This window comes from Argiope bruennichi, chromosome 8, assembly GCF_947563725.1.
Source record: "Argiope bruennichi chromosome 8, qqArgBrue1.1, whole genome shotgun sequence".
Taxonomy (NCBI): domain Eukaryota; kingdom Metazoa; phylum Arthropoda; class Arachnida; order Araneae; family Araneidae; genus Argiope; species Argiope bruennichi.
In genome coordinates, this window is record NC_079158.1 from 112035968 (window position 1) to 112059962 (window position 23995).

General features: G+C 25.9%; 1 protein-coding gene across 3 annotated transcripts in view; it reads right to left on the reverse strand.

Annotated features, from left to right (window-relative positions):
• LOC129980822 (terminal uridylyltransferase 7-like) overlaps nucleotides 1-23995 on the reverse strand; it is an 85844-nt gene that overhangs the window by 19470 nt on the left and 42379 nt on the right. For all 3 annotated transcript variants that reach the window (XM_056091223.1, XM_056091224.1, XM_056091225.1), the window contains 8 exons: nucleotides 23052-23269; nucleotides 19544-19672; nucleotides 17841-18015; nucleotides 16417-16563; nucleotides 12118-12176; nucleotides 10790-10831; nucleotides 9685-9790; nucleotides 5445-5531 (listed from right to left, as the gene is read on the reverse strand). In XM_056091223.1, the coding sequence (XP_055947198.1) occupies nucleotides 5445-5531; nucleotides 9685-9790; nucleotides 10790-10831; nucleotides 12118-12176; nucleotides 16417-16563; nucleotides 17841-18015; nucleotides 19544-19672; nucleotides 23052-23269 (963 nt within the window). The remainder of the gene's footprint in view (nucleotides 1-5444; nucleotides 5532-9684; nucleotides 9791-10789; nucleotides 10832-12117; nucleotides 12177-16416; nucleotides 16564-17840; nucleotides 18016-19543; nucleotides 19673-23051; nucleotides 23270-23995) is intronic.

Consider the following 23995-nt stretch of genomic DNA (forward strand, 5'->3'; position numbering starts at 1 on the left):
TCATTCTATTACTGATTGTCAACTAGAGCCTAAGTGTGCGAATTGTGTGCAGCCTCATGAATCCAGCTCAAAATACTGTCCGACTTGGAAGCAAGAAAAAGAAATTCAGAAACTGAAAGCACTGAAGAACATATCCTACGCCGAAGCACGTAAATTGTGTCTGTCAACAGCTGTTTCGTCCTTTGCAAAAATAGTTCAACAAAAAAAATCTATTGACACTGTATAAAAATTTACAAAGACAGATTCAGATATTACTTATGTATCACTTAAAAAATCTGTTTCAACACTAATTGATGATAAGACATGCAATGTAAACGACCTACTAAAAAGAAAAAAGCCCAACAGGATACCAGTATTCATTCTAATGGGAATTTAGCAAATCCTAACAATGTAGATTTTCATACACATTTTAGAGCCACAAATGACAACTAACGTACAAGAAACAATGCAATCGACAGCTTCTTATGACTCAGTGTCAGAATCAATGTTGACAGATAATTTGCTTCCTGATGTTCAAGATACACCAGAATCCGAGGATTATATTGATTACGATCCAGAAGAATCTATAGACGAAGATTTAATAGATGATCACCATCGACGCCAGCCGTCTACCAGTCGAACTGTCGCTAATTCAAAATGTTATCCTGCTCTTAAATCGAAGTTTATGAAAAAGCGAAGAAGGGGGGGGGACTGATATTTAGGTCAGAATTTACTGTTATTTTGATACATTGACATTTGTCAAGTGAACTTTTTCTGCTTCTTGCTGACCTTTAAGATGATGTTTTTCAATATTTGTACCATGCATCTTATATTCCTAAACATTTTTAAAATTTTTCGTTATTTTATCATAGAAACAATCTTGCATTTGCTTATAAATCGGATTTTAAATTACCACTTTTATGTATCGTACTCTTTATTTCAACTACACCATACGTTTGGCTTAGTATAATCAAAAATGGTTTTTGCGCCAATAAACCCCACATTTACACTCAAAGTCAAAATCTTCGTTTTGACATATTACGTCATTGCCCGGCGAATTTTCTACGTCAACATCTAAGTTTTCTACTGGTACAATCGTGGTTTCTTTTTGATCATATTCTGATGAATTTACATTTTGAGATAAATTTTCATCATGAAATTCCAAACCAGATGTTGATGGTCCTGGTTCAATTGCTTGTGTTTCTGAAATATTTATTTAGAGATCCCACCAGTTTCTGATTAGCGTCCTCTCGTTGCAATTTCCTTTCTCTATTTTGTGCTCCAGGCTTTTTTTGGGGGGGGGGGAACATATTTCTAAAAAAATATTTATTGCACTAAAATAAAAAAAAAATTTAATTTTCATTCCATATGCGAAATGCATCATATAATTTTCTCTCAATATACTATTTGAAAGTCGAAAGCCCATTTATGTCATTTGCTACTACTAAATAAAGATTCAGATAAAGAAACTAATTTGACTAAAAATGTAGAAACTTTTTTTTTTTTTTTGCGGAAAATTTATTTTTGAGAATTTAGTGTGAAATTTTTTCTTCTTTCTGTTGATTCAAAATATTTAAGTAAATTAACCAATATTAATATAAATTACTAAAAAGTATTTGTTATAAGCAATTGAAATATTGAAAACTCCCAGGTACATAATAATTATAAACTTTTAATGAAAAAGAGCTATAATCATTAGTAATTTTTTAGAATTTTTTTCGATTATTTGGAAATTGTAATTGTATATCAGAAATAGATAAATCAAATTCTGCCCAATGAAGGGTAAGATTTATCTGGGTTTTATAGAGATAAATAAAAAGTTGCTTTTTGAATTATTTTGTTAATTTGAAAGATAAAATTTTTTCTTAATGAATTGTTTCTTTTTATGAATCTTTACTGCTAGGAAAATAATACTAATAATATATTTAGATTATTCACTTACTTCCATGTAAATATCCTATTTTTTGCAGCAATTATAAAAAAAAAAGAAAGATTTAAAAACAATTAATCACAGTACTTTGCTTGCGAAGCAATTCACAGAATGTACGCACTTTAAGAGCAGCAACTATGTATATCATTAAAAATAGGGCATTCCCTGTTAATTCAAGGGCACAAACGCACGGTAGCGCCACCATTCCAAAAAAAAAAAGGCAAACTAAACAAAGACGTTGAGCCGCAACATCTTCACAGCACATAAAGAATAAATATATGCCGATACAAAACATTCCCAATTCCTGTTGTTACATGTTACAAATTCTTAAATTTTTAACACGTTCCGTGTGGCAGCGCACGGAACTCCACACGGAACGTGCTTTTATTGTCCGTATATGTATTGTTCGTCACAGCATTTTAATATTTTTTTTTAATATTGTTCTGGGAACAAGGAATCCTTCGACCCGTTAATCAATGGGGTCATTGTGCTCAGGCCTATGGTGTCTACTTTGAATAAAGTCTTCATTTATACCCACGTTTCGTATCTTTTCATTTGAACACCTCTGTGTGTGTGTGTATATATATATATATATATATATAATTAGATACATATTTTTGAAGCAATTTCGTGGCTAAAGAGAGAGACAGGGCTGCCACGTGGGGGATGGCAAAGTTCACCGCACAAGGGCGCCTGGGCCTTTGAATAAAGTCTTCATTTATACCCACAGTATCATTACGTACTTTTCATTTGAACACCCTTTGTGCATGTATTATATATATATACCATTCTAAATTATTCTCTCATTTCCTGATCCCATTCCACTTTTTCTATTTAATTAATGCAATAGAAAGCTCAGTAAAAATGCCTTTGTTAACGATTCCCATACTCAGAGTGAAGGGATAAAAAAAATTCCTGACCTAAATAAATTTTTCTAAAAATCCCTAGGATTCCCTTGCCTGTGGTCGACACGTGTAAGAAATCCCTATTACAATCTCACAGTATATAATCACTGGAAAAATTATTTTCACCCTCTTTTAGACTATTCTGCTCTTGTATCCCGCTGTGAACGGACATGCCTTGTCTGCGCCTCTTGTACATCCTTCTTGTGCCTTCCAGAATGAAATAAAATGAAGTTAAAAATTAAAAGTGCCTTCTCTCTCTTAGGACACGACTGCTTCAAAAATTATGTTTACATATATATAAGAGAAAGGAAAACGTATATGATTTAATTATGCTGCACAGTTATCAAATCTGTACATCCAACCCCTTAAAATGATTTAGAATACTGAATTCTAATTTGAATAGTAATTAATTAATTAATGTTAATGATTATAGACAAACATTAGTTAATATAAACTTTATAAATGGAAATAATTGGAAGAATGGTGGATATAATTAAACAATAGAATATGTTTAAGATTTCATCAGAAAAAGAGCATTGCTATAAATTATGTTTAGATCAATTTTATAAAATTGAGTAAAATTGCATAGACATGAAATTTCAAAGAAATCATTAAAAATCCTATATTTTAAATTTTAGAATGGTGAGAAAATTTTTATACGATATGTTTATAGTGGAAAATCAAATTCATTCTACCACCTCTTCCTTTACAATCATAGAAACTTTTAAATATTACAGTTAATCCTTATAGATGCCAGGGCTCGCATATCATCAGAATTGTATTAAGGATGTGGAATTGGATAAAGTTCAGAATAAATAAATAAATGGTAATTTAATTTTATATATAAAGATAACTATTGTACCCCCATCAATTAATTTCCCAGTTGCCAAATTTCCTACAAAATCAACAAATTGACTGTCATAATAAATGGCAGCATCGTAAGACAAGGCACATGTTGAAGAAAGCAAAAAGTGTCTTATCTTTACCAAGCTGCTAAAGAATTTCGAATATGAAGCTGGAAATAGAATATGAAAGCCCATAGAACATAATAGATTGTATAGTTAAAAAATATAATGAACTCAATGTGGATTGAAGACAATAATGAAAAGGTTATTAAGAACCATTCATATATAGAAATGCTAAATGCATTTGAAGGAATAAAATGATAACTACAATTACAAGGACATGTTACAAATACTGTATTTCAATCATCACAAAAGTGGGCTATGAAAAAAAAATGTGTTCTTTACAGAAAGCCCTTATAAAACAGAATTACAGAGTTAGAGTATGTTAACATAATATTAGAGTAGACTTAATGCCAATAAAGTAAAATGAAAGTTTTAGCATTTATCTTTTTCAATTTTATAACTTAATTTATAAATTTTCTTTATAGCAAAATTTTTACATGGAACAATGAGATTTCATTAAACAACAACTACATTTATAAACTGCTAAAGAAATAAATAGTATACATAGAATCAATAGTAATAAATTATACCAATATATAAAGAAAATATTAAAAATCTACTCCTCTTAATTCTTGCATGCATTTTACATTTATGGACGAGATCTTTATATTGACAAATACTATTATGGTTTGATGTAATAGCTTATGATTTTTCACCTATGTTTCAATATAGTTAAAAACTCATTTTGCATAAAACATGTTCTTCAGAAAGATATGAAGTAAATTTTTAACTTTATATTTTGATTAATTTAGAATTTATTTTGTATTACAATATTTTGATTTTTTAAAAATATTTGTTTTATATTATAAAATATATTTATGTATAGTTAAATGAGCTAAGAGGACATAATGCGACTTTTAATTCACCAATACAGTTCAAAGTATTAATTTAACAGCAATCAAAAAAAAAAATTAAAATTCTTAGAATAATTGAGAAAAATGACAAATTTTGTAAAGCAACAAAAAATTGTAACAAACATAAAACTTTTTATTTCTTTATATTCATTATTCTGCATTTCAACTGAAAATTAGTGCATTTAATTTTACACTTAAAAAAAAATATCAAAATATAACAATGTTTAACATTTTCTAAATGAAAATTAAACAATTCATAATAAATTTTATTTGCAATAAATAATCTAAAATAGAATGTATAATACAAAAGTAACCAATGCCTATGTAGTCCTTTACTGTTTTGTAATTAATTGTTTCAAAATACAGTTTGTAAATGACTATTAATCAGCTAACTGATTATAGTCTATTAATTTATGACTAGTTATATCAGGTTTTATATATTTATATATACACACACATATATCATTTTAATTTTTTAAAAATCAGCAAAAATTCTTGAATTTTCATAAAGTCAAAAATTGTTATAATCTTTATTTTTAAATTTAACTACAGTTTTTTTTTTTAAATCATGAAATGCTTTTTTGAAATTTAATACAAAACTTTTATTTTCTAAATTCAATATATTTCTTTTAAATCTAAGCAGTATAAAATATATTATATGTTTAGAAACTTATTTTGCAATTAATATAAAAATGTGTTACTAAAAGATTCATTGTCTAATTTAAATTTTGAAGGCTTCTACTCTGAAAGCAACAAGTAAAATAAGACTTTAATATGAAAAAGATTATTCTGATATAAAAATACTTACTAGGGAACAAGTTCCTGATATAACTTTCTAAGTCTTTCACAAAAGCTTGACGACCTCTTAGTTGATGATCTGGTAATTTGTATTTACCTAAAGAAAATAGAAAAAAATATTATTTGGTGATCTATTTGATAAGCTGACAATGCTAAATATAATTTTAAAAACACATTTTTATTAATGCACTTAAAAATTAAATTTTGCCCTAGCATTTTACAGGATGCTTGTAATATAAGCCTTAATTGCAAAATAAAACATAATTATCATTAGTCAAATAGGTGTCAGGCTTCTTACTATGATTGCAGGCTTTATTGCAAATACAACACATGAGCAATAATTGATAAATAATAGACATGGCTGAGATAAATTAGAATTTTCAGCTTTCTATACATCAGGCATTAAAAATAGGAATTTGTACTAGAACAAATAATAGGTTTAAGAGAAGCCAGACATGTTTTAATTCTAAGATAAGTACAAAACAAAAGCTCTTCCATCAATAGGGTGGGCCATCATTTCTGTTGTTTGAATTTCCCTGACTTTTTCCCTCATATTTTCAGGTTTTTAAAGAAATTTCTCATACATTTTTTTAAATGTATCTAATAACCTTAGAATAATGATACTTTCTTTTATTTTATTTAATTACCGCATAATATGTTCTTAAATGTATTTGAAAAATTGTTCAACTCTTTTTTCTAAAATCTAAGTAAAATAAAATTTAATGCTCAGAAGGAAGAAAAAAAAAACACCATTTTCACCTAATGAGCTTCAATCATGTTACCCCCCCCCTCCTTTTGTTTTTGTAAATAGCTTAATCAACACTAGAAGATACATTCTCATCTATATGATTTTTTATCAGACCATTTATATCTCTGAACTGCTTGCCAAATTAAGTATGCCAAAAGTATGATGCAGTACAAATACATATGCATACTGGCAGAATGCTTAAGAATGAAAAAATTTGCGTCATTAACCTCTAGCTTACTGCTGGTACAACAGTTGTACCAGATTTTTTTTTTGCCTTTACTTACGGCTCGGTACAAATGCTGTACCAGTAACGAGTTTGAATTTCGTTCCCCCACTTGAACTTTCCAACTGAACCCTAATTGCCTCGTAAAATCGCTTCCCTTTTCTGTCACACCCTTAGGGTCAGGAGATTTCATCAGCAGTTGTTATTATCATTTCTTGGCACTAGCGAGTCTTGTGAACCCAGCTTTGGCAGAATTTTTTTTTCAAGTAACATTCCTAAGAGGTATGGAATGTGTTTGCATAATTTCATTTGTGGGAAATACTCGTTGTAAACTTTCATCTTCTTGTTTCTTAATTTTTTAACTTTATAAATTCCTTAATATTTTAACTTAATATAATTTTGTAACTTTATAATAATATAAGGTTATAGTTGGGCCCATCTATTTGTCTAAATATTTGAACCAAGAATTTACTTGAAAGAATTCAGTAATCATTTGAACAGAAATAAATTCTGACGGAATTGTATTAAGAAGGTAATCGGCACCCTAGACAAATTGCTACTTCTTCGCTCCCATTCGTCACAAATGATGCAGAAAAACTAAATGGAACCTCAGGTTTTTTTTTTCCCACTCTGTCATTATATTTTACATATAAAATTGGCAAAACACTTTGCTTTGTCTTAATGCTTACCAATCCCCCTCTTACTGGAGCCTTGGGCATACATACTTCCCAGTCACTAATGTATTAGTCAAACACAGTATTAAAACGACCTACAGTTCTTTCCAGCTTTAAATTTTAATTCTTAAACTGGGAATATTAATGCTAAAAATACATTTTGGTTTTGATTTTTAAGTAAGCTGTCAGTTTTACCATTAATTTTCATAATTTATGGAATCAATTGATTTAATAATTTATAATTAATCATTCATTAAAAGTTATAATTCCACTTTTAAAATATTGAAGGAGGTTGTTAAAATCTATCCAAAATAATGATTAATAGTTCTATATCAGAAGAGAAATATTAAAATCTTTATACCTTCATTTCAATCCACTGAGATATTACTAGACACTTAAATTATTCCAGAAATATTTGTATTGAAATAAAATAAAGTAGCTGCATAAAAGGTCAGGAATTCTAGATTTAATTTTAAGCATTTCTGAAAGATAATCTAAATCAGCTGCTAGTAAAACTTGTATTTAATAACGAATGCTGATCATTTAGAATGCCAGATATATTGTTTTAAGTTTTTTTTAAGTTTTTTGCTAACTACTTTTCAACATAATATTATCGCAATGTAATCTTATGTATCGAATTCTAAATAAACCATATCTAATCTTACTTTTTAAAAATTAATTGCCTTAAATCTGGTGATTACCTACTTATTAGTAAATTTTTCTGCAGAAAAATAATTTTTTGTTATAATTCAGGTATTTATTGTCTGTAAAATTGAGCATTGTTTTCAAAAATACTACACTACAACGAGTAATTGAAATTAGCAAAAAAAAAAAAAAAAAAAAAAAAAAAGTCACTATAAATAGTAAGAATTGACAATAGAATAGGAAAACGTTACTAGTAATTATATTAAAAACCTTTCAAACTATGTTAGGAATAAAAATTATATTCGATTTCTATGGGAGCAATATAATATTATAAAATCATTTAAAGATGTTTTTAATTTACAAAACAGCAAATAATTGTTATCTGTGGGATGCACGAAGAGATGTGAATACTTTTAAAAAGAAGATATAAACAATTACGACCTTTAATACATTATATATGAATCGTTACATTTTATTAAAATTGATGAGTTAAAATTATAAAAATAAAATAAAATTCACAATGCTGTGTTCAAGAGTTGTCAGCTAAATTCACAGCTTCAGTAATGCTTGAGAAATTGATTTAATTTTAAATATAATTGAAAAATTGTAAAATTATTGTTTAATATACTAAACTATTCAGCAGATATCGCATTTGCAATTTATTTAGTATCATAATATTTAATGCGATATTTTTTCCTGCAGAACTGCTGGAATAATTTTCAGGGGCAAAAAAAAAAAAAAAAAAACTGAAATTAAAACTTGTCTCTAGGGTTCTGACAAGGCGAAACCACAAAAAAAAAAGCAACCCGCTTACTACGGAGGAGACAGATGACCCATTAACTCTACGGGTGGTTGAAATCGAAGAAGTTATTTTCAACAAACGCCTTTAAAAGAAGAGGAAAGCATCTTCTAGTTTCTCTCACTGAATGCCCATGAATGATTAATTATAAATTCTGGTTACGATTCCTGGCTGCTTGAGACTGCCGACCTTTTATAGTTCCCAGGAGGTGGGCCAAGAAGGTTCTGGGCTATTTCCATTAATATTGGCTGTATTGTTAAAATTCTCGAAGTTTCCAGTAATATCTATTAATTCGACAAGTCGCCAAGCTCTGAGATCACTGACGCGGCACCCGATCAGCACCCACAGGGACTGATCATAAAACGGCCTTTCCAGTGATGAAACTACCGTGCTGGGAAGCAAGTTTACAGATTTTTAACAATATTAAAATTTGCTCTTAATTATATAGCAGCGATAACATAGTAATATTATGTATTTGATAATTACTGTGATGCACTTAATTATAAATCCAATAATTAAAACAGTGAAAAATTTGTAATAAAATATATAAAGATTTTTTTTTTTTTTTTTTTTTTTTTTTACTTTATTAAAATTGAAGAAAAAGGAATAAAACTGGTACTACTGAAAAAAGCTCCAATTCTGAATTTTAAAAAGGCATGAGATAGGTCTTTGAACAGTAATATGCACAGATTTTACGATTGAAAAACATAGAATCAAAATTAAAAATTTAAGAAATATTTTGAAAAAATCCTTTCTTAATGAATATCTACTATCAAAGAAGAATTACCTAATTTAGAACTACCAAATTAAGAAATTAAACACTTAATTTGGTAGTACTAAAGCCAATAAGGTAGTACATAAGCCTCTTTAAGAGTATTTTGAATGATTTTCAAAATAAAATTTACAAATATGCCAACCTACAAATATTATGCTAAAATGCAGTGGGGCAGGAAGCTGCAATTTAAGACATCTAATTTATTCAAATGGTAACAGAACATGAAAAAATATTTATATAATAAAAATGGCTATATTTTTAGAAATTTAAACTGAAGCAATTGATTTGTCCAATTAAAAATGTGTCATTTAAAAAAAATACAGTTTTAATTTAATATATTATTTAAAACTGTAAGCAAATATATAATGGCAAAATTAAGAATTTACCATAAACTTCATGCAATACTCGATTCACATTCTTCATCATTGTTTCACTTATCTTGGAAAATTTCAAGGGTTCTTCAGGTACCACTTGTTTAGGTACATAGTCATTCTATAAAGAGAAGAACAATTTCTTTGAAAATATTTTTAAGACAAAATTAAGTAAATTTCTTTGTTTTTTTTTATTTTTTAAAAAAAGAATTTAATATGTAAATGCAGTTGAAAAACATATATCAAACTTCCAAACACTGAAAATATCTGTATAGAGAATAAATTTTTTTATGTATCAAACAAAACAGTTATATTTTAAAAATTATGAACACTTATGTGAAAAACCATCAATTAAATTCATTTATAAGAATAAACTTAAATAATATATATGTTTATCGATTCATATTGAAATAGAAATTCTTAGAAGACTAGAAGTCATTAAAAAAAAGGATTGAACTCTTTCTGGTGTATCATATGTTAGTCTTTGCTTCTGTTCAATGAATAAAGTTTTAATATAAAAAGCTTAATATGAAATAAAGTTTTAATTTCAAATGCTATTTAGCTTTTCAATAAATTTTTACCTCTCTGAATGCTATCTTTAAATGGCTTCAATGTTAAAAAATAAGTGTATTTTCAGGTGTGTTTTCTATTTGTATATGAATACGGGACGGAAATTGGAAAATTACATGCATATCTGGAAACTTTTAAAATACATTATTTTGAAAGTTTAATTCCTTTTAGGTTTTTTTATCCCCAAAAATTACTATGGATACGATTTAAAGAAGGAAAATGGAGAATATTTCGAATTTGCATAATTTCTGTAAGCTAAAACTCTATCTCTGAATCTCCAAATTAATTATATAAAGGTTAATTGTATTTTTTTAAAAATCTTGTTTTTTATTATAATTATCACATGCAATAATTTTTTTTCATTGCATTATGGCTGCTGGTTATATTGGCAGGGAATAAAAGCATCTGTTGAAATATAAGAACTTTTCATGTATTATTAAGCCTGAATATAACAATTAATGGCCAAAGAAAAATTAAGTTAACTGCTTTCCATCACATAACATTTAATGAAAAAAGAAAAATTGCAGGTAAAGAAACAGCTTATAATTACCTCATAATCAGAGTCGTCATCATCAGAGAAGAACACAGGAGGCTATTAAATAATAAATAAAAGTAGAAATAATGAATAAAATAAAATACATAAAAAATAAAAGATAAATAAAAATAAAAGCGATAAAAAAGAATCTCACTCATTTTAACTGGTAAAAATAATAATAAATATCATAAATAAAAATAATCATTAGATAATTATTACCAAGAAATATTTAAGCAAAAAAAAATTACATATTATAATTGTTGTTGAATTATTTTCTCTAAATATTTTTTAAATCCACAATCAGAGCAAAAAAAAAAAAAAGTTAAGCATCATCAATGAATTTTTAACAGCAATACCAGAAATATAATTAAAAAATTTTTTGTCCAACTTCAGGAACTTTTCACAAATAATGCAAGCATAGAAACAAAGAAAAAATTAAATTAAATGAATAAAAAAAAAAACGATATACATTTTTATTTCTAAAATTTACTCATTATTTTATAGCAGTAATTACATGCATACAAAAAATGTAATGTTATTACAATGCTATTAAAACAAATCTAGTCATTAAAACAATGAAAAGTATTTTTGAAGAATGTACTTAAGAATATTTTTAAAAATTCATTATGATTTCGGGGAAAAAGAATTTACTAAATTAAGATTGGTATCATTGAAAAGGTAATTTTTAAAAATTTTAAAGAGGTACAAAAAATTATTTGTCATTCAAAACAAGTGGGAAAAATATTAAAATTTTGATAATTTTTACTTGAAAATATAGTTAAAATTTCAAAAAAATTCATAGTAAGAGCCAAAGAAGGAAGCATGTGCCAAATATTGTAATCTAGATCCAACAGTCTGCTCAGCAGATCAATTTGAACATCCTCCCCCCCCCCCCCCCATCCTACAGTTCATAGATAACAATGACAGCTAATAAGCACATTATGGTAAAATGATCTTTGGTAAAAATATACATACATAAATAATAAAATAATTATGTTTCAAAATTGGAGTAATTCAAGATATTAAAAATTTTGCATGGTCATGTCAAAAAAGAAAATCTTTTAATGAAAAAAACAGCTAATGGATTTAGCACTAATTTTAGAGTGTATTCATATTTTACATGAAATTTAACACTGCACTTTCTCAGAGCAATTTTTTCAAGGAATTTTTAAAAACAGTTTTTTTTTATTATTATTATTATTGTTAAAGAAAGGTTACATAAATTGGAAGCATTTTTAAAGAATATAGATTGGATAAACTTTTTTCATATTTATAACATGTATGGCAAAAAGTAAATCATTATTTATTAGCACCAGCTACTTAACAAAAAACAAAATACATACTGCACGGGAAATGCAATCACTCAACTTAAAAGTACTGCACTTGCGAATTTTCTGAGAATCTAGAAAAACACAATATCAATAAATATATAATATCAAAAACATGACATAAAAAATTTATAACAAAGGTCTTAATATATTTGTCAAAAATAATTCTCATAAAAATGTTGAAAACTGATAATAACTTTGTAAATTCTTGGAAATATACATATATATCTTATACTAATAATGATAAAAATTTATTAGTTGGCAATCTACAAAATATAAAAGAAACTACTGGATACAATATTACTGCATTCAGCACATGCATATTTTGAAGGATTGGAGACCCTTCCCCTTTTTTTAAAAATGTTTTTCAAATTTTAATTATTTAGAGGGTTACATTTCGACAATTTTTACCACTTCTTCATGAATAACTTCCAAAAAAAATCACTGCATATTTTTATACCCTTTTAAAGGTCAAAATTAATTTCTAATTATATAGATTAAAATATTGCATGATAGCTTCCAAAACAATTACTGCATATTTTTACGCAATTTTAAAAGGCTAAAATTTATTCCACTAATGATATAAATTATTGTATGATATTTAGTCTATTTTTTATATTTTTTAAAAAAATTATTATAATTTGCATTTAAGGCCATTTTAAAGGGCCAGTTTTGCATATTCTCCACATGGCAAGGGGAAAAACTAAGCAAATAGGGAATAGAGAATAGTTGAAAAGACAGAAAAAATTTCACTATTCCCTAGCTAATAAGTTCTCCCTACTCAATAAATTTCAATGAATTTTAACTCTTTCTTACATTTAAATGCAGCTCATTGATATTAAATTTAATGCAATGCAACTTTTAGTATTTTTTTTCCCATATCAAAACTTCAGACATGTTTCAATTTATTAGTCAAACCAATCCTTTAATAAATTCATGATGAATAGAACAGAATAAATAATGAAATACTAAAAGTAAAAAGAATTAAAATACATTTTTGCCCAGCTGAATATCCCCTATCATAAATGTTTTGATATATAATATTGAATATGCACGTGGTCATCTTTTAAACAGTCTCTAATATTGGTTTGAGTTCTAGAAACAATTACACTTTATATTTCAAATAATTTCTTTTTTTTTATGTCACTTTCACTTAAAATTCAATTACATTTAAAATCATTTCAACAGCTTCACAAGAAATTTAAATCAACATTTCAAGAGAGATGAGAACAACTGTATTTATTTACAATTCTATCAACATTACCTAATCATAATCTTTGAGGTTTGAATTGCTGTACCCTTAAAGATGATCTTAAAAAAAACAAAAAAAACTTAATACATCTTAATTTTATTTAAAAATTAACGTACGCCTTTTACTTAGTCTATAGTAGTGTTTTGTTTGAATCTTCAATTTAAACCAATATCATTCTCAAAATTAACAGCTAATTATGTTCAAATACTTTTATCAAAAGTTACTTAATAAGAGTTTTAATTTCAAAAGATTTGTATAAAGTACAATTATAATTATCTGAACCAACTTTCAAATTTTATAAGATAAAGCAATAAGCTGGTAGAAATATAATCCAAGAACAGTAAACTAATCAAAAATATGCATATAAAGCTAAATATTAAACAGTTTTAAGTCATTCCCAAATATTAATATTTCAGATGTTTAAAAGGTTCCATCCAATTACTTCAGATTATTACTTTGAATAATTTTCCTAATCTCTAAATAAATGAATAAACCAATTAGAACTTCATATTCTGAGACAATAGTTGATTTATTTTATAATAAAACCTAAAGTTTTCAAGCAGTAATAGTGAAAAAACAAACTATGTTCCAGCATAACTAATTTCTTTTTCTTTTTTTTTAAAGACAATTTTTTTTTAAATACATGCAGTTGCTTTTTTCTAAAGTGATTATCTAATTTTGCGAGTTCACAAAATCACCACTTCATTTTTATACATCAAAGTATCATATGGCCGCAATTTTATATTAAAAAAACTTTTCTTCAAATGATTTTTGACTTTTATTGATCCATCAACATAATTTAACATTTTATTATCTTAAAGACTAAATTAAAATACCACAGAATAAAAAATATGACAAAACTCAAACAAAATATTAATGAAAATTTTAAAAACCAACTAAACAATCAATATTAATCAAACAAGGTTGTCACTCTAATCTGGAAAAAAGATTCTTTGTGTTGCCCCTGTATATATATTCAAGATAGAGGAAATGCAAAAATAGCATTCATATGCTAGCTATAATGGAATATGGTTTTAAAGAGTGGAAAAAGTAAGAAAAGGGGTCAATAATTTAACATAATTCAGAATAACAGCATAATAAAATATTTATATTTACATACAGAAAAAAAAATTCTATATTATCTAGAATTTAACAAGATAAAATGTATGTATCAAGGGAGGATATATTACCTCTCATATTCTTTAATTGTACATCCCATAAAATTAAGGACTCAATGGAATAAAACAAAACATTTTTGTTATCATGATACTAATCTTTTAATGTATACTTAACAAAAAACATTACAAAGCAAGATTACTTTTTTTTATTTATTCATTTTTTCATATTCAAGTATTTAGGCACCAATTTCTGCAGATTTTTTAGTTATTTCATTTTTAGCGAACACATGAAAGATATTTCCAATATATCATTGAATGCATTAAAAGACGAATATGACACAAGTTTTAATACCCATAAAAATTCGATTTTAAATTATTGCTCTTGAACAAAAAATTCGAAGTATGTTTTTGTCATAATATCATCTGACAAAGCGAGCATTATGCAAAACACGAAATTTGCGGAACTTCTCGAACTCATTCAATAAACTCAGAATTCTTTCTTTTTTTTTTTTTTTAATCTGTCCAATTCATATTAAGTATGGATTCATTTATTTACAAAAAAATTCCATCAACTCCTTTGAGTAAGCTCACAGTTTCTCAAATAATAAATAAACCACTCATTAAATTCAAGTATGGTAAATTAAACATCACTGCACTGCTTCCGCAGATTGAATATTACTAATCACGCCAGAGAAATGCATTCTATTTTTTCACGCAGATACAGAAGCCTAGAGCATGCCCATTAGCTGTAATTAGAGAATATTATGGAAAATGAACAACTGTCTTGCAAATCAAAACTGTAATGATGTATACAGAAAAAAAAAAGAGAGAAAACAGATGAATATTCACATTATCAAATCGTGAATGGTACTGTTTCGTTTTTGGAAGTTATAAATACGATCTTTTATTCTGGCACTCTTTAGAGGCTAGCATTTTTTAGATAGGTAAAAAAAATAACTAAAAAATATATAATTCTTCTGCATTTGTACACTTTTTATGAAAATTTTTAAACTATCCTGCATTTTCTCGATTTTTCACGTTTTTCCAGTGGCGTGACAACCCTGATCATTATTAATCAAAGCACTGAAAAATCAGTAAACATCTATTTAACAATCACTCTCTGTTATCAGATTGTGGAAAAAAATAGCATTCAGCTGACAGAGAGCTAATAATAACAATGTATACTAATAAGACTATAATAAAAGTAAGGTAGGTCTCATTTCAATCAGTTATGTGCATAATGAAGTAATATTTATGAAGCATTAATAGTACTTATGTGACTATAAATGCTGTCATAGATCTACAAGGTTCCTTAAAGATGTATTCAGTAGAAACAGAAATGCTATATGAGATATAAAGGTTAAAAAAAAAAAATACTACTATTTACAATTTAAAAATCTACACAAATCTCCATAATACTACAAAAACAAATCGGGTAAACTAATAAAAGCCATGATCAGAGATGTTCCCATATCAGTCAATTAACTTCAAATTCAACAAATTGGCTAATTGCTGAATGGATCAAAGTTCTTCTTAAAAATTCTAATAACCCCTCCATGATAAGTTGTCACAAAAAATAATACATCATGTGCACAGATGAAACTAAACTCAAAAATCAAGAGATAATAATAATAAGTAATGCAAAATCATAATTCTATTAATATACTCATTTCTCATAAGCAGGTTCTCATTTCAACAGCATAAAAAAATATATATTTTTTTAAAAAAAAGGTACATTTCTGTATTTTAGAATAAACAGAAAGAACACATTCTTTACTCCTTTCATTAAATAAATATTTAGATTAAAACAGAACAATGTGGTTATAAGATAAATTGTATCGCAAAGATATCTTCTTATGCATGTAATAGAAATTGAAGAAAATAAAATACTTTGTTTAAGATTATAAAAATTTACAAGTTTTAAAATAATGAATTGTAGCTTACCATTATGATCAGATCCTGATGAAGTGGAATCTGAATCACAAGGACCAGAAGAAAAATATTCATATGATTTCTTAAAACATGATGTTATGAATTCAGCAGAGTCTGATGTTATAATATTATTTGCAACATTTGTTTCACTAAATGGGTCTATTTTAAAAAAATAATCAGAATTAAAATATAAACATAATTTATAAATAAAATAAATTCCTATTTTATTGCACACATACTTTTTATGTGCACAATATTTCTACAACACAAGTGGGAACAAAATTGTAAATAAAATAAACAAGTCAAGCCTAAAATATCACTATACAATAGCATGCTAGAAATTCAAATATCTTTTTAATTTTTTATAGCAGTATTTTATTTTTAAATTAATTTTTTTGGGACATGATAGACATTACTATAGTCTGTGCATTTCTGTAGACGGTTCAAGGTCACATTTTCTACCGCATTACTGGTTCCAACAACCAATAACGAGGTAGAAAATGCGACTTTGAACCACCTACAGAAAATACACAGACTATAATTTCATTTAAAAGTAGATCAGCCTCAAAACCTAAATTTTTAAAAATGTTCCACTGATCTAATATTTATACAATCTAATTTTTTAAACTACAAATGATTTAGTTACATGTTCCAACTCAATATATTAATTTGTGGTTTAACAATCTTTTGTTAATTTGATAATAATTATAAATAACTAAATTATCTATCACTTGTTTCTTAGACTGAAAAAAGTGCATCTAACATATCAAAAATTTGCCAATTCCATTTTAAATTAGATTTCACATTTTTTTTTTTTTTTTTTTTCATGTAGCTTTATAATATACATTCTGTGATATATAGCCTTACGAAGTGGAAAAGCTCGATTGTAATGCAGCAACCACATCATCAAAATAAATAAATAAAATTGCCATTTTTCATTCATTCTATTGCTCTACAATGCAAATCCAGTTTAAAGGCAGTTAAAGATTTCTGTTATATCTAAGAAAAATAAGAATTTCACGTTTGCAAAATTAGATTAGCCTCTATTTTATTTTAATTAATTTTATTTTTTACAATTTTATTATAAGCATAAAATTATTTCATACAAAATTACTTCAGTTTTTCTTAATGACAAAATACTAACAAGCGTTAAGAAATAAAAGTTAAAGAAAATAAACATGATAAATAACTTAATAAATATTGCTTATAAATTAGAATAGAAATGTATGACAAAATTTTAAGTTCTTCAGAAAAAGACCATAGGCAAATAATTCTATCATTTATTTGGCAGTATACATAACAGCATGTTATCAGTAGAAACATACTAAATTATGAGATGCTCCTTTGTTTACATAAGAAAAACACTTTAAAAAATTTAAATTAAATGCTTATTCATTAAAATAATAACAAAATAATCTATCTAAAATGTATTATACCTTCTATAGCAATCCACGAAAGTTGCCATGATTTAGTACTTTTAGGAACTGGAGTTTTATCAGTTACTGTTACTACACACTCATTCCAATTAAATTCATAACCATAATATTTCAATAGATCTAGCCAAAGTTCTCCAAGTGAAGACATATTTCTAACTGGTAAATCTTTTAAACCCTATATTAAAACAAAACAAGATGCTGATATTATTTTGAAATAACTAAAAAAAATTTTGATGGTTTAGTAAATCAAGAAGACACCTTTATAAATGAAAAAATTACAATAGACTGAGTAATCTGGCATTTTAAATATGGTGAGTGTGAAGCATTAAAGACAAAACAAATCACTGCCTGCCGAGGTCAGTGATCTTGGGTGACAAAAACAACAGTCTTCAGTTAGTATCTTATTTATAGTTTATAATATTTGTTATAAATACCTTGATTTTCAGTATAATGTTGTATATTTTGTATAATGAACAAAAGCTTTGCTACTAAAATACTTTAGGAGAACTGGATTATTGGGAATTTTCAATAGATTCCCACCAATTCAACACTCTTAAGATCCTATATCTGCGGGATTATGAAAGTCTACTGTATAAAAACAAATGGTATAAATAAATCTTAATAAATATTTAACAGAGAAGAAGTCCAGAAGAGGAAATTTATTTGGTAATTCAATTATTTTATTTAAAAGGAAAGATTAATCAATAAAATGTCAAAATAACTGAAAAGGCCAGTGCAAATAAAACAAATAAAAATGAAAAAAAAAATCTACTTTAAACAATATACTAAATGATAATTCAAAACAAAATTGTCAATGTATCATTATATTAAAAATATGTTGGCAATTAATTTTTTATATCTATGAATAGATTCATTACACTGTTTTCTTTCAATATTACTAATTTATGAAACTAAGAATCCTTTTATGGAAAAGTTATTTAATTGATTCCCCAAATAATTAGAATTTTAAAATATCATGGTTTTATAGATATCTTTTTTAAACAATTATAATTTTGAAACTTAGAATGATCATTGGAATGAATCAGGTAATACTGACATTGCTAAAATAAATAATGGAAGAGGGGGAAAAAATAACAAGAAATCAAGGAATATAGAACAACGGAAACATAAATTATATGCATTTCCCTAATTTTCTTACATACACTTTGTGTCAATAACAAATCCAACTTATGTTGCAAATTACTATTATTGTTCCCTTATAAATCAAGGTAATTTTCCATTATTGGAAGTCGGATATTTTTTCTTTGGACTTTTTTTGGAAAATATAGTAAAATTATATAATAAAGAATTAAAAGCAGAGGCTATCTTTTTAAAATGAGTTAATAACATAGTTTTCTAACATTATTTTTATTTTCCATCATTGTTTTCACAAATGATTTTAGTTTTTATTTCCATAATTTCAGAAATACTTGAGTATCTATAAAAATACGGTGGCTATCACTTGAAAAATATTATAAATATCGATAAACCAAAGATTCGATTATCATAATTTATTCAATTTTTATTGATAAAAGTTACTACAAACAAATATTACAAATGTCTGAAAGAAATTTCAAATTTTTTTGTTTGTTTTTAAAAAAGACCATTTTTTAAAAAGAACAAATTTTATTTTTTAAGTGTTTATCCACCATCTTCACACTTTTTTAAATTACTACTCAAATAATAATTTTTTAAAACATTACCCAATTTTTAGATGATACATTCAAAAAAGGTAAAAGTGGCTTTTCAAGTTGCTGAAGATAATGCAAAACCAACAATGCAAATCCAATTGGGTGAAGCTTGCCATTTTCAACCTCATTAATTTCACAAGTCTAAAAATATGTCATGTTTAAATTATATATAGGCATTTGAAAGTAATTTCAAAAAATAATAATTTTACAATTTTTTTATAAAAATAAATATAAGAGGCAACAACTGAAATGTGTCATTTAAATTATAGTATTCATCTGATAAAAAAAAAAAATTCTGCATATAGAATGTTATAACTATGAAACAGTTAATTTCAAAATATTATGGATAAATATATATTTCCAAATGCAAAAATGAAGTGTAAGATGCTAAGATTTATATTTATGATGTTCAAATCAATAACTATACTGCTGAAGAAATTACAATTTTTAAATTTTTGACTCTCGGATTGGAGGACCATATATTTAGTACAGTATAATTGACACAAATATTTTAAATATAAAAGCTCCACTCTTCTGCAAACGAAATGGATCAAAATATGAAACTGAATTTCATTCTTTTAGATCAGTAGAAAAAATCAGTTCAAGGAAACATCGTATGACAATTGACAGATTTTCAACCATGCAATCAACAAAATGTTCTAAAATAGTGGCATTCAAAACATCATAACTCATCCAGTTTTAATCACAGAAACTTTTTTTAAATGTTAATATTTGAAAAATATTTTGCTAATTTAGTTTTTGTAATTTTTTTCAGCAATACATTTATTGACTTGAATAACATAAAATATAAATATTTTTTAACACAATTTGGAGCATCTTTCCAATTAGATGACTACCTATAATCGCTTGGAAATTAACTACTGAGCCATTGTTACATACTTCAAATATATAATGTTCAATAATTTTTTTAAAAAAACTGAAAAAGCATAAAACAGTACAGAAATATGGCAACTCAAGGTAACAAGTTATAGAAATATCACACATATAATCTTTACTACTAATAAAGAATGTTAGCATGCATCTCTAAATGTAAGTCAATGAGTTAACACTACATAGGACAAAATTTGGTCTAAATCAACCAAATTTGGCAAAGATATACTTATCAAAGTGATTTTTTTTTTTTGAAATTTGATTAAAAACTAAATCAAAATTTTGCATTTCCATAATAATTTGGATTTTTCCATGATAAACAAGAATATATTTTTGCACAAAATTGATGTTTACACCATTTTAAATTTTTAAAAATATGTCTTATTAAACGATGTGGTGCAGTAAACGATAATAAAGGGGGCTGGTTAGTAGAGTGATACAAAGGAAAATATGTTTATTTCTATATCATGCACAAGATGCAACAAAAGAAAAATCTGTAATCTGCTATTGTGAAATTCAAGTTATGATGTGAGAATATTATTTTTTAAAAGTAACTTGGTATCAATCCGACAGAAAAACATTATCATGATTCATATTCCGCAATCACCAACATGTAGTAAAGCAATGGTTTTTGACCATCTCAATATCAACCAAGCTCTAAAAAATTTTTTCTCAAGGCCATGATTTTTTTTTTTTTTTTTTTTTTTTTTTTTTGTAAAAACCAGTTTAAACCTGTTTGAGACAATCACGTGACTATCAGATTTCGCATGTGTTATTTAGAAAATGTTTTTCTTTTTTTTTAAATCTCAAAATTGTTTGAGCTCCAAAACTTGTTTTCCCAACTTGAAATTTAAAAAAAAAAAAATTATATATAAAACTTTTGATATTTCTCCTTGCTTTTTCTTGTTCGACCTGCGATCTCTTATGACCTGCCTTTTATTGACTAGACAGGAAAATCGGGTAACATTTTGTTGGCAGAAAACTAATGCCTCAAAAGCGATAAATTGCTAATTTCCTACCTGTATATTTTTAAGCTTTAAAAAAGACTCAAATCAAAATAACATTTTCACAAATGATAATAATAATTTGGATGATAAATACACTTTTTTAATTAATTTTAATTATTTTTTTGAATATAATGAGACATTTCTCTTCTTGACGAACAATATTACACAGGTTTTTTTTCTCCACATTTATTATTTCAAAAATTTTCTGGATAAATTGATCGAAATGTGATTTTTATTATACAAAAAAATATATATATATCAATTTTTAGACGGCAGCACACCTACAGTTTTATGTACAAGGGAAAGGAAATCCTTATGAAATACGAAATTAAAAATTTTTAGATCAGCAGTTTACAAGAAGCTTTCGATATTGAAAAAATCAATATAAAGCTGTTAAGATTTTAAAATGTTCAGATAAGAAAAAAATATGTTAAAGTTATAATAAACTGTATTTATCGCAGACAAGACTAAATATTATATTGTACTTCATTATACTATATATTCCATATAAACATTAAGCATTCCACTGTTTTTTTTTTATTTTATTCCCATACAATGACAAGCTAATCTGACTACATTATAACTCAAAATTTCATATTTGATAAAAATATATTCAACTAATAGCTGGAAAGATAAATATTTAATTGAACAACAAAATACATGAAATAAAACATTTGAGTAAATTTATCTTGGATAAAAACTAAAATATACTTTATCTGCATAGAATTCACTCAAAGAATATAAAGGCCAAATATAAAATATCTCAAAAAATTTAATATGAATTATTCTTTGTTGCATAATAAGATATTTAATAAAATGTACTTTTTCAAAAAAAAGTAATTAATACATTTCTCCCTAGATTCAGGAGATTAAGTTAACACGTTTAAAATTCAAATTCTAAAGACTAAGGAAAAGAAGTAAAAGAGAATATGAAGAAAAAATGGAAGAAAAAAAAAAAGCTTGATTTTACAAATAATTATTAGTGAAAATAAATTTTCTCATTGGATCTGCAAAGCAATTATAGAGAAAAATATATAACTAAAGTTTGTCTTTTTTTTTTTTTTTTTTTTTTTTTTTGCAAAATTAGATATAAAATATCACTGGATATATAAAAGAAATACTTTTCATGTAGATATAAGCGTATATTAAATAAGAAGCCATTAGATCTCATATTTGATGATATTTCAGGGAATTATTTTAAACTAAAATTGGCAAAATTAAAAATAAAATATTCAAACATAAAAAAATTTATCATGCTTGATACTTTCACTTTCTCATTGCTCCAAATTTTTTTTTTCAGCATATCACAAAATTAATGAATTTATTTAGAACAAGTAATCGATATGCTATTTGTACTCATGAAATTCTGTTAATCTATATCATATGTTGAATTAATATAAAGAAAGTTAAAATTATATTTTAATTATGTAAAGTCTTCTAGACAATTATATATCTACAAGATAATTAAAAACACACACTTATCTCCAAGTTTACAAAAATATTCATTTAAAAATTCTAAAATAAACAAATAAAAAATACTGCAGATACAAATTGAGTATTTGGGACATAAAAAATATACAAGGTAATAAAAATAAGATCCATTAAAAAATTTTTAAAAATACCTCGGCCCAAAGCTTTATAACAATAACAAGATTCTGTATTCTACGATCAAAATTGCAAACAGCCTTCAACATGTTATTCAACTCCAAATATTTGGAAACTGTACTTCCTAAACAAATTAATTCACAAGCGATACCATGGTCATTATCTGAGAAGCAGATCTTGGATCTTCTAGGGTTCTGATTTTCCTCAAATGGGTCAACTTTATAGTCCTTCATTTCTAGAATATAATGTATAAAATTAAATAAATAAAACAATTTATATAATCCAATCACTTTTAGTAAAACAAACCAAAAATCTAACAAAAAAAGAAAAGGACTCAAAACAGAAGAGTTTCATTCAAATGTCATTCAATATAAAATTCCTTCAAATGTCAGAAAAAAAATAAATAGTTTATCCTTACTACAAATGAATATGAATACACCTGTTGATGCCCTACAGCATTTGACCTACAGCTTCCAAACTTGGTACATATATACTTTGGATAATGTGTGTGTTTCTCAGAGTGATTTTATTTAAATAAAGAAATTAGAATTTTCATTCACTAAAAATTCACTTATGGTGATTTGGTTTTTCATCAGAATTCCTAATCATATTATAATGCAAAAATAATTTTTATAATATCTCAAAATTTTAAATTTCCTTCAAATGATATCAATTATTTTTCAGCAAAATTTTTATATTTTTAACAATCTTTCAGAAATATTTTAAGCCTATTTTCTATTAATTTATTTCCTTGTCAAAAGTCACATTCTAATTGTTTTTACTGTAAATCCTGGTGTTTTCATTGATGATCAAAATAGAAAGATTTGATATATTGGAGGTTTCAGTATAAGCCATACTTTTAATAAAGTTTTGAAAAGTTTGTTGTAACGAATCAAGAAATGGTGAATTTTTTTAAAGTTTCATCATTTGTTACTCTTTTCTCTGATGTAATGGAATTTAT